This window comes from Denticeps clupeoides, chromosome 13, assembly GCF_900700375.1.
Source record: "Denticeps clupeoides chromosome 13, fDenClu1.1, whole genome shotgun sequence".
Lineage (NCBI taxonomy): Eukaryota > Metazoa > Chordata > Actinopteri > Clupeiformes > Denticipitidae > Denticeps > Denticeps clupeoides.
Genome location: NC_041719.1, coordinates 15,369,958 through 15,382,010, shown reverse-complemented (window position 1 = coordinate 15,382,010; position 12,053 = coordinate 15,369,958). Strand labels below are relative to the sequence as shown.

General features: G+C 45.4%; 1 protein-coding gene across 5 annotated transcripts in view; it reads right to left on the bottom strand.

Annotated features, from left to right (window-relative positions):
* Window positions 1-11,434, bottom strand: part of elavl4 (ELAV like neuron-specific RNA binding protein 4) — a 60,653-nt gene extending 49,219 nt beyond the window's left edge. For 4 of the 5 annotated variants that reach the window (XM_029000378.1, XM_029000380.1, XM_029000379.1 and 1 more), the window contains exon 1: window positions 10,580-10,707. In XM_029000378.1, the coding sequence (XP_028856211.1) occupies window positions 10,580-10,702 (123 nt within the window). In that variant the 5' untranslated portion in view covers window positions 10,703-10,707. Of the gene's footprint in view, window positions 1-10,579; window positions 10,708-11,287 lie in introns of those variants that run through there. The other variant, XM_029000382.1, reaches the window with a different exon arrangement.
* Between the last annotated feature and the right edge of the window lie 619 nt (window positions 11,435-12,053).

The following is a 12,053-nucleotide window of genomic DNA, read 5'->3' as shown; positions in this document are numbered from 1 at the left end:
TAATCCACCCACTCCATGTATGTGCCTGGGCAGGTAATCACACGACTCCCACAGATTTAAAAAACATATATATTTATTAGCCCCTCTCAGTCAAGCACCGGAGCTATTCAATTAGCGGGAGCCACTCATCACACTGACTAAACTAACTTGAGTTAGTCCATTAACCTCCTGTGCGAGTTCAGCAAGCGGCCCTGTCCAACAAGCATCCTCCCGCTCTCTCTCCAGCCTCCAAACTCCGGGGCGGCGTTAACCCGCGCCCCAATGAGCCCGAGCGTCCCCGCACCGGGCCTACAGGCTCAGTGGAACCTCGCTCCCCGCTGCACCCCCTCCACCCCACCATTCCTGATATCTATTTGCAGGGCTGGCAAATGCCGGTGAATGCAGAGCAATTTCCCCTGGCTTTTCACGCTCGCAGACCGCACTGTAACCGCAGCGGCGGCAAAAATTAACTATTACGAGCAGCTCTCGGAGCGTGGCGCGAGCCGTTCTTCACCCCTGGCCTCCGCACCTTCCCGAGGAGCACAGCTTTTTCCACAGCACTGCCCATGAAATATTAAAGAACGACGAGAAGAGACTGCTAAAGCGGCGGCCACCCCGCGTTCAGACGTAAACACGACTCAGCGCCAGTCAGAGGACATTTAATTAAGAAGAGGAAAAAGGCAAGTAATTATTCTCGGGGGTTCGACCCCTTAGACTACATCAGACGGTCAGCAGCGGGATCTTTACACAAGCACATCATTGGCTGAATTAGGCTCCGTCTCATATTGCCCCTTTTTGTATTGTGAGAGTCTTCGGAATAATGTCTAAATATCCGGCATGTATTGAATAACCCAGTTCATTTTGATTCAACCCATGAAGCCAAAACACTTTAATAAGGTGGCGATCCATGATTAATGAATGAGAAGATTGATTAAAAATAAGCAACTTGTGGAAAATGCCCCCCCCCCCCATCAAAATGTACCCAGTTATCAGCCAGCTGCCTTACAATGTGGTGTAAAAATAAAGCATGAGGAATAACTGATAATATTCCTGCCGTTATAATGGATGTTTCAGTTGCGTTGCATTTGCCATAATTGTCTTCAATGCTCATGACATTCCCTGAGCACGACCATATTTTTTTTATATCCATCACAGCTATAAAACCAAGCCCTGCTATAATCCACCAGAGTGGGATTCTACTGGACGTTAAGACGTTTTTATGTCAAAATGGCAGTTGGTTGAACAGTGCTGGTGGCGGTGTGTTCTGGTGTGGCTGTGTGTGTGTGTGTGTGTGTGTGTGTGTGTGTGGAGTGAAAGCAGATGGAGGCCTGTGATTTCAGGGCTTGTATGGTGGGAGGTTTCCGCTCTGGTTGGAGTAGTTGCTAAGCATGACTTTTGGGTTCCTGTTGGCTCTGGCACTACAGAGAGCACTTGGGAGTTTCTCTCTTTCTCTCTCTCTCTCTCTCTCTCTCTCTCTCTCTCTCTTGGTTTGTGTGCATGTGTGTGTCCGAGTGAAAAATACATGATGTTGAATGTGCTGTGACACGTGATATAGGGAAAACTAACATTATTACACATTATTTGATATTTGTAGGCTTGTTCCCAGTACATTTACTAATAACTAAAGTTAATTACAGACATTCTGTATTGTAAATTTTACATATTCTGAAAGCTGTAGTGAACAGTAAATCAAAAACCTGCCCCATTAACTTTTTCCCACATACATAAAGCAATTAAACATATATGCTTTGTGTGACCGTGTTCCGACTGAAATGATGTGGTGAGAGCATTAAACAACTCACTATTACAACAGTGAATGAAAGCAATAGGCACTTCCCAAAAAAAATAATCATATTTAATAAAAAAATATGCTTTCCAAGAGCCTTCGTTTTTTTATAAATAGCTATCTGTTTAAAACCATTAGTTCCTGCGAGAGGTGTAATGTTACGATCGCTCTGACATGTCCAAACACACACACACACACACAGACGCAGAAAACACTGATTTCCTTTCACACCCATTGTTTTTCAAGTACCTCTGATGTGACGCACTGATTATGTCCAATTAAAACATCCCTGGTCCCCATTCAGGGCCCGATAATTTTGAGGTTTTTTTTGGATAATGGCTTTGACCTCTGCATGCTCCAACCTGTCCCCAAACCAGCTCCTCCTCCCACTAAAAAATTGTTCATTGTTAGCCACACTTTCTGTACACTCTCATTTCTGATTCGCACACAAGTTTAAGAACAAATACTGGACTGAAACAATAGTAATTGTAATATATATTAACAAAAATAGAAAAATAGAATAATGTAATAGAGCCCACTGTGGCATGTACCTGTTATATGGTCATAAACAACAGGCAATTTCTTTATATTGTGTAAATCGTGTCGAAACATGCAGCTGGCACGATGATAATTGTTTCAAATCAGAGAGGCGGTGAAAGCTTACAGTAAAACGGAGCGTCTTGTTGCAGTTTTCCCACTTCATAATCGCAGGTTTATTTAAAGATACCAGCACACGGCGGGGTGTCAATGAGAATGTGCTAAGCAATTCTAGTTCGTCACCTTCTCTTAACAAGATTTTGCCTTTTTAAAAAACTTTTCTGCCAACTGTCTGAACCCGGCCGTCCATACAGCACATGCGGTTACATTCAGTTACATGCAGGGCGTTAGATAGCAGAAGAAGAAAGAGATGGGAGGACGTGTTGACCCAAGATGTGGCGTTGGTCATCAGAGAGACGAATTAGTCCTGATTGGCAGTGAAGCGGGTTGCGGCTCAGTCCAGGGGGTTCGGCCTCGTCTGGGCGAACAGTAAATCCCAAGGCCGTTTCACACCTCCCTCTCTGACATCTCTTTTGATGAACACTAACCGGATTGGAAATGTCATCTGCTACCTGCTTGGTCCGGCTTGGGACGTACGTGCTGAGGGTCCTGGTGCAATCTGATCATTACTCACAAGGCGCCCCACCACACAAATCTCACCATTTTGGTGATTAGCATGGAAAGTCAGCATTATCCAGAGCGACTTACAATCAGTAGTTACAGGGACGGTCTCCCCGGAACAACTTAGTGATAAGTGTCTTGCTCAGAGACGCAATGGTAGTAAGTGGGATTCGAACCCGGGTCTTCTGGTTAATAGGCGAGTGTGTTACCCACTAGGCTACTACCACCCATGAATGATATTGAGATAACAGCACATGTTAGGCACTGGCACATCATGCATGTCTTCTAGGTTTCTGTACACAGAAAATGAAACCTTTTGTTCATTTGCCTTCACTTTTGATAAATAGCTCAGGTCACACGCTTAGACTGGTTCCTCCAGGTTGTAGCATGGTTAGCTTAGCGCTGCATTTATTTATCACGAGCACGACCACACGCTACATCCTCATCAACCTCTTCGGAACCAAGAGCAAAGCCTCTTTCTCGCAATGCATGTCTTTCGGCCTCAGAAGACATGAATCACAACCGTTTCAAACTCCTGTTCCTGTCACCACCCAAGAGAAACTCTTCAACAAGACATGAATTCTTCATGGTGACTTCAGGACAAGACTGCACTACATTTGTCACAGCCGTTTGTCAGTCCCTTGAATCCAAAACCATTTTATCTAGACGGACCATCTGAACTTGCATCGTGACATGTCCTGTCTTGAAACGCTGGCTATTCTTGTCAGTTGAGCCGGAAGGAATTTAAAATATAGCTATCCAATCAGTGGGGGGAAAAAAGAATAATTAATACGACAGTTATTTTTATAGGGGTATTTCTTAAATTGCGCTACAGTGGATTAAATAAATAAATGTTACCGCTACATATGGGATTTTTTTTCCTGATGCATGGAAAATTACATGCATATAAAACCACATTACTGCTAATGTGCTTTTGAAGATGAAAATTATCCTTCATTTTGAAAATGGAATATGGGTATGTGATCCTGATGACGCCCGTACAACCTGTAGGACGCTGAAATGCACGCCCGAAATGTTACTCGTATCCCATCATTGCTTTCTCACTCACTCTTGTTTTTTTTGTCGAGGGGTGGGGGAGAAGCGGAGGCCGGCCGCAGGGTGGACCGGGATTCATTTGATCCCAGTCGGAACACCATCACGCAACGAGGATGACCACTGCGGTCCATCTGGCCAAGGCTTTAATCAGTGCTTCCCTTCAGAGCCAGGAGCTTGCGCATGGCCGCCCTTACCCAACCTTGTAGCTGTTCGTTTTTACTGCAAGGTTGTAGTGTGGGTTGCTGTTTGCTTTCGGGACTGATGTACTTGCAGAATGCCAGAATGGCAGGTTTTTTAACCAGCAGCCTCACCATGTAGGTTTTTTTTTTTTTTAAAGTTATGTGGCAAAAAAATCCTTGTCAGTAGTACACTGAAAAATGTACCATTTTAAAATTATTTAGAGTGTTATTTTGCCATGTCCTTCTGCCCGCTCTCATCTCAGGGGTAATCTGCGAAGATGTCGTTCCTCTCATTTTTCATTTTCTGCCTCTCCTATGTTCCTGGCCATCTGCAGACGGACACTCCATTACTTTGTGTCTCTGTGTTCTGGTCAGAGCAAAGTCGCTGTTGTGTAATGCACCGCACAATATTTCCAGGCCCCCAACAAAAATATCCTGGCAACCTGGGTAGTTGCCCCAGCATGCACAGGGAATGACGGAACAGAAGACGGAGTGGCAAGACAAAGGCGATAGGTAGAGAGAGCGAGAGAGACGGGAGGAGAAGGCCACCTCGTAGGATTGATTGCCATTCGTAAAATACAGTTTCTTCAACTTTAAATTGCATTATTTTAGAAACTCACTATTGATGTCTTGACAGGCATCCTGCCAGCCCATTTAAAAGTGAACGCTGTTAGATGGGATGAATTATTAATGCATTTGAAAACTAGTGGGGACGCTACGCTTGCTCTTCTGAGCTTGGAAGAGGATCGGCGCATCTCCCTCTGAGGTAGTAGCACTGTGGTGCAGCAGTCTTTCTCAGTCACACGCGCTAAACATATATCATTTATTCATGACAGCCGGCCCGCTTCTCCCCCAAACAATTAGCGAATCAATAAAATGCGCCCGGTAAGAAACTATCAATTCGGGGAAACAGTGTTGTTCGTCAACACGTCAGGTTTCGGGCACAGCCCATCACTCAGGCGTTGGCAACATTCATCATTTTAGCAAAAGGCGGGACCACCCCGCCCACCCCCAACACACCTCAGAGATGTCCGCCCTGTACTGACAGATGATTAGGATCCTAATATAGTAGGTGTGGTTCCATGGCTTTCATGTGTCTAATGGGTTGCTGTAATTTGGTGTCGTACGTGATGAGTTTTGAAATGCACATGTAAAACACGTATCCATATCAGTACATCTGTATATCTATCGATCGATCTGTCTATCTGTCTATCCGCCTGTCTATCTATCTGAATTCACGTGTAATACCGTGCAGGATTACGGTGCTGCTAAAATGGCCAGTGGAGCTCATTCCAGCTAATGCTTCCTTTGTGCCCGAATGTGTGTGTGTGTGTGTGTTTCGGCAGGACCTTCAAGTGTGTAGAGCCACACCGAGTCATTGTGGTCGGTGCCATTTTGCAGTCTCCCTCTAATTAACAAAAGCATTCATTTTAGCTCCAGCGCAGACAACAGTAAACTGTGCTTTCAGGCATTTAAGCTGCACTATTTATTTATTTAATTAAGTGGTGTTCCAGTTTCTAATTACTCGAGAACAATTGTAAATGGATACAGAACAATGACAAATATTATCATGGAATAATTTGCCTGTTTACCAAGAAGTGAAAATGCTGTTGTAGTGCAAATTATGATCCGTTCCTGAAGCAAAAAGGGTGGAAAAAAAAAAAGCACAAATGTAAACATGTACTTATACCCCTGGTGGAAAAATATTTTTAAAAAGCTGCAACGATGTCATTACAATGCTTCACCTACAAAATGTATTCTACAACGTCAAAAGGATTCCTAACGGTAATTGCACTGCATTGGTATTACACTCTGTGCCCAGCCACTGTGTTCTCTGCTGGCAAAAAGCGAGGCCTATCATTTCAGCAAACAAAGCTCCACTGGCGTTCACCAATCTCACCGTTCAGTTGTTCATTTTATAGTGTGCCACAATCTCAGACAAACGTTCCAGGCCCTGGATGATGAATAAACCCCTGTCATGCTTGCACACAGTCACACACACACGCACACACACACGCAAACGGTGGCGGCTGAATCAATGTGCTGCTTCGTGAGCCTCCCAGTTCAACCCTCAGCATGGGGAATTACGGTTTGTTACTTCCAGTTGAGAGTACCTGCATCAGCTGTCTGACCTTCTTCTGGGATCAGGCCTTGCCCAGGGTTCGCAATGCCCACTTTAGTACCGGTGCTACAAATACAGTCAAAGGCTGGAGACATGGAAAAAAAAAGCTGCTGTGACTAAAGCGTAGTGCCAATGTAACGCTTGAACTATCGCTCTAAACCATTTGGCTGAAACTTGCGGTTCACTCGGCGGTCGCGTGCCTGCTCCCGGCTGCTGTTAGCCATGGCCGCACCGAGGAGGACTCCCCGAAGGGCGAGCCGTACCGAGAGGAGGGAGACGGCCACCTGCCCACCCCCGACTCAGGGAGCCGAGGGGCCGTGTCCGGCCCGGGCTCCTACTGGCTCCTCCCCTGGCTGGATGCAGCTGCGCCGCTCGGCGCGGAAGTCTCCCGGCGGAACTCAGACGGGCCTTACAGAGATACACAGAAGAACGCGTCACTATAACGAAGCCACGCGATCACGCACACACAAACATTTAAATAGCAACCAAGAGGTTTTCTACAGGCTATAAAAATTGGTTTCTTTTTGGTTTGTTTTTGTCTTAATGCTACAAGGGACATCTGTTGCTCTGATGAAGGTGATGAATGTGAAGTTAGACATTTTCATTTTCAGGATTGCATTGTTTTGCCTTTATGACATTTTCTTAAGTTCCAGAGCGCGCCTTTTATTTTTAATTGGTGGCTCAACTTTGAAAGTCTGTCAGTAACTGGAGTGGTAAATTCCACACTAGTTTGTTGTTGTAGTTTTAGTATTTTGTTATTATTGAATATACACTATGAAAAAACTGACATTAATACACCTGTGTGTTAGTGAATAGAGTAATACTGCACAGTTATGGATTTACACACACACGCACACACACACGCTCCTTCCGAGAAAAGTAAAACGGTCAGCGTTTGAATGGTGACCGTTGATTGACCTGTTGGATAAATAGTACTTTCATGTGCATTTCCCCCCAAATTGAAAGAAGCTCTGCCAAAGAGCATTACCACAGCCATAGATTATGGAGCGAGGTTCCGAGAAGAAGCTGTTAGATTTCTATTTTTCGGGCCCTAATCAGACCCACCGCTTTCATTTAGCTGTAAACCTGGCCAGTCCACGGTGAAATGCCTCATAGATCTGAATTGACTGATGCAGAACACGTTGGTGAAAAATTGGTCTAAAAACGGAAAGCTGTCAGTCCTTTACACCTCAGCGGACCGCCCGAACATTCACAGCCGCAGTCCTGTACGGCCCATTACAACCTAAAAATAAACGTCCCTTCCTTCAGCACATTGGACAAGGGCTTGCTATTGCACAGATATGCATTTCTACCCGCTGCAACTGATGAGCCTCCCAACAGGCTCCGCTGCACGTTCTCTCTGAAACGGCACGCTTGCAGCGCCTTTGTGCCGAGCAGAATGCTGCACCTGTTCGTGGAGCAGCCTGGCGAAGGGGGCTGCGCAGCACAAATGAACTAATTTCCTGGGGGTGCATTAACCGGAGAAACATGGCAATCAGGAAAGGAGGAGTTGTCTCGGAGCGGCAGATGGAGGGAGCTAATCATTGTTGTGGAATAGAGATGACCCTTGCAGTCTCTGGAGTAGCGGCAGGCACACGCCAATCCTGACAAAACTCCCCTCTCTTCGCCCTAAGCTCTCGTCTCCTTCGCCACATGTCCCTGTTTGTTTCTTCAAGGCTTTTGATGAGTTTCTGCTGTTTTTTTTTTTTTTTTTTTTGGTTAATGCCATTGCTGGAATGGTTGAAAATGAAATGACAAATCAAAGTTGCGTGTTGTGTGAAAAACAACAGCTGTAGGGCAGTGCTAATCATCCGCTTTGTCGAAATGAGCAGCGGTCTGTCTTCCTCCTCAGACATCAGATCGAGAAGAGACTTACGAAGCTCGTGTGCCTCACGTGCCTCCATGTTACGTTGGGGTGGGGGGGTGGTCGGTACGTTTTCATTTGCTGATTAAACCGCATTGGCTGCGAATGTTGGCTCCACCCTCCCCGCAGTCCTCCATGCTGTTTGCTGAGTCGGTACTGTTGTTAGGAGCCCCCTCGGTGGCCATGTGTGACTGGGTCCTGCTACAGACCTTATTACATTTCTGCAGCTGGCCGGACATCATTTCAGATGTTTCTGGTTCCCCTCAGAACCTCACGAAGGTGAACAGACTAATTCCTCGATGCTGTCAATATCGCCTGAGGCTCCAGCGTCACAATAGCTATGGTAGAATAGGTTTGGTGGGTGATTCCTTGAGCTTATTCCATGTAATAGCTGCATTAATAAACTGCAGTGACACAACAATAAAAAAATACGCTTTGTGCATAATCATTTTCCTAAGTTTACTGTTTAGCGTATCCCCGAACCCCCCATTTGGATGTACCACTGAACATCTGGAGGCAACCACCTATGAATTGTACTTCTATTTTGCGCGATACACGATCGAACAAAGCAACCACAATGACAACGAAAGCAGCATGTTAGGTTTGCAATGGTAATGAATTGGAAATATTCCGGTCACTTAGAAGCTGCGCAATGTTGTAAACACCCCTGACTGCAGTGCAGTTCCCCCGGCAGAATTACAATAACATGCTCGCTTCCTCGGTTAAAGGGAAAAAAAAAGACTCCATTTGCTAACCCTTTCCAGATATAAGGCCCTTTTCCTTTTTTTTTTTTTTTTGTAGTGCAATCTTCTAATGTATGCAAATGATCTAGCCTCGGTTAATGAAGGCACCATTAATCACTCAAATGATGCTCAGCTTTAACCTGGTTAATTACAATCTAATACACATTTTATATATTCTTATATACCCAGCTCATGTATGAACATTTCAAGCTGAGATCACCACGTTCCACACAAGGGGATCGCATTTGTGTTCCATTAAAGAATGAGTTTCCTCCATACGAATATATACCAGAAAATCTACTTAAAATCAATATGTGCTGATGCTCAAAAAAAAAAAAAAAAAAACCTTTGTGCTATTTCCTGTATGCTCTCTTGGGTGTTTAATTTTTCATCATACCTTCACTACAGGTAGCCATATTTCATGAGCTTGTCAGGAATTTATCATGTTACCTTCAGTTTAACAATGACCAGCTTGCTATTGGATAGCCTTTCCTGGACGAATGAATTTAGCGCTCAAATTTGTCAACTGTGCAAATGTCCTCGTGCAACGTTGTTCGGATTTAAGCATGAGGATCTGGTGGTAAATCCCACTCTGGCATGACAGGCATTTTCCCCATTTTTCCCCTGCCGTACAGTTTGGCGGCAGCCCCTCTGTGCTATCAGCATTACAAAGATTTCTGAAATTTTTAGGAGACGCTCTAGGCTGGGAAGCCGAGCCTGTCTGGCTGGAGGAAGAATGAGAACCCACTGCAGATTAGACACCCACAGTTTCATGTCGATTTAATGCACCAAGTCAGGGCTTTTCTCTCGGCGCTTTCCACTGAGGGCTTTCCCATGCTTTTCATTCTCATCTAACTGCACTCTACATTAGCAGCCCACGGACCAGCATGCCACAGGAGCTGAGGGAATGAATGAGTTCACTACCCTGCTCCCTTCGAAAAAATTACACAATAACATCATCTATTTCTACATTACTTCTAAAATGGGGCTTTATCAGCGTATATCGGCTCACCTTCAGCTGTTTCATTTCATTCGGCCCTCGGAGTAAATAGCCATTAAAGGACCACGGAGCGAGAAATATCGGGCGAAAATGAAAGCTTGTGGGTGTGCTTCGTTTCGTTTTTTCTTACAGTGCAACAAGCCATTTTTTCAAATATGCTAGAAGGACTAAAGAATCTCAAAAGTCAACATTCAGTTTTTTTTCTCTGTCCCTTTGCCTGTCCGTTCCATTTCTGTACTACGCAGCAGGTAGTAGAGACATTCGGGGGACATTTTAAAGCTTGTGTAGCTGTCCACAATCAAGAAGCTGCTGTCAAATCAAGATGTTTCTCAATTGAAATAATGCATGCCTTTATATTTTATACTGTGGCCTTATTAGGCTGCTTTTTTACACATACACACACACACACACACATACACACATAAACTTTTACACTCATATCCTGTCACTGTTGCACAAAGTGGACCTGAACAACAGTTCAGACTTCACAAACCTCCACCCCTCCCAAGCTAAGTGACTAGCTGGGGCAGAGGAGGAGGACACAGCATCCACGAGGACGCACCATGAACCGCTGCTAATTCAGTTCCCAGGCTTTACTGGATTTAGCATGTACTTCACCCTCCTTAACGTCTTTCTTTCATACTTTCATTCGTTTGCAAGAGATACAAATAGATTTCCACCTGTCCTCTTACCAACAGTGACCTGGACCCCATCTGGGTGGATGGGAGACGCCTGGGAAAAAGCAGCGACCGCATCTCACGGATGGAGACGTCAGCAGGGGCTAGTCCCGAGTGCTGGGGGTACCTCACCATCATCTTGAGATGCTGCTCACAGGGTGCACGTTCGCACACAGACAGAGGGGTGGGGTGGGGGGGAGAGGGGGGGGGGGGGGGGGGGGGGGCGGGGAGATAGAATGGCAAAGGGACAGAGGACGTGAGGGGAGAGATTGAAGTAGGAATACGGAGAAAGAGAGAGAAGAGAGTGCTAGAATGATAGGCAGTTGTGTGCTCACGCTCACGCTCGCTCTGACACACACGATTACACACATTTCTAGCCCCACATGGGCGATTCTTTCATGCAAGTTCAGCAGTAAAAACCATCTTGCGTTGGGTAATGAGGAAATGAAGCAGCGGTATCACACACACACACACACGCACAAAGAAAGAGCGGCCGCTCGGCGTTCTGTGTGCTACTGTGAGCAGGAATGAGTAGATTTTTTTTACAATCCCAACAGAGCTAGGCTCCGTCCTTTTCCTCATCCAACCCTCTGCTAGGCATCTATGTCACACAGCATGAGCAAGCACGTACATACACATAACGTTACACAAGACAGAATGGCTGGCAACACATACACTGAACAAAGTGAGGTGGCAAAAGACAATCAAATCCAATTTCTTTACCTCATTGCTCAACAAAGCAGCATTGAGTGTTCGGCTGATTTCAAACATCTTGTTGTCAGTGCTTTTTCCTTGTCCGTGTATTGTTTGTTCACTAGTGGTTGTCCTTCAGTGGATGTCTCTCTCTCGCTACTGGAAACGGGGAGTCAGTCCCAGGAAGAAGAAGGAAAAAAAAAAAAAAAAAAAGAAAGAAAAATGAACAGATTTAAAAAAAAAAAAAAAAAAAGAGAGAAAAAAAAAATCCTCTACAATTGGTAGCGTTTGTCTTAGGTTTCTGTCCCTTTTTCTCCCTGCTTTGGTACACCTCTGTTCAACGTGGCGCTTGTGCCCAGGGTCTCGGCACACGACTGAAGAGTCAATATATTTTTTTTAATCTCCCCAGAGTCAGCACATTAAAACAAGCAGCCGGGCTGGCGGGCTTCTTTGCTTATCTGTTCCCCGCACACACGCTCACACAATGCACTACGATCCTCACACTGCTCTCTGGCAGATTAGCTTGTCCCAAAACATAGCTCTTAGTTTAAACTCTCTCTCTCTCTCTCTCTCTCTCTCTCTCTCTCTCTCTGTGCCTCGTCCTCCTTCTCGCTCTTTTTCTCTCTCCCTGCTTCATTTCACCTCTTCCAGCACCCCCTCCTCTCTCTCTCTCTTTCTCCCTCCTCCTTCCTTTGCCTCCCTCCCTCTCTCACCCCCCAATCTCTGCCTCTCTCTCTCTCTCTCTCTCTCTCGCTCATGCTCTCAGACTGTTACAGTTCACTGTTTCACCACAAGG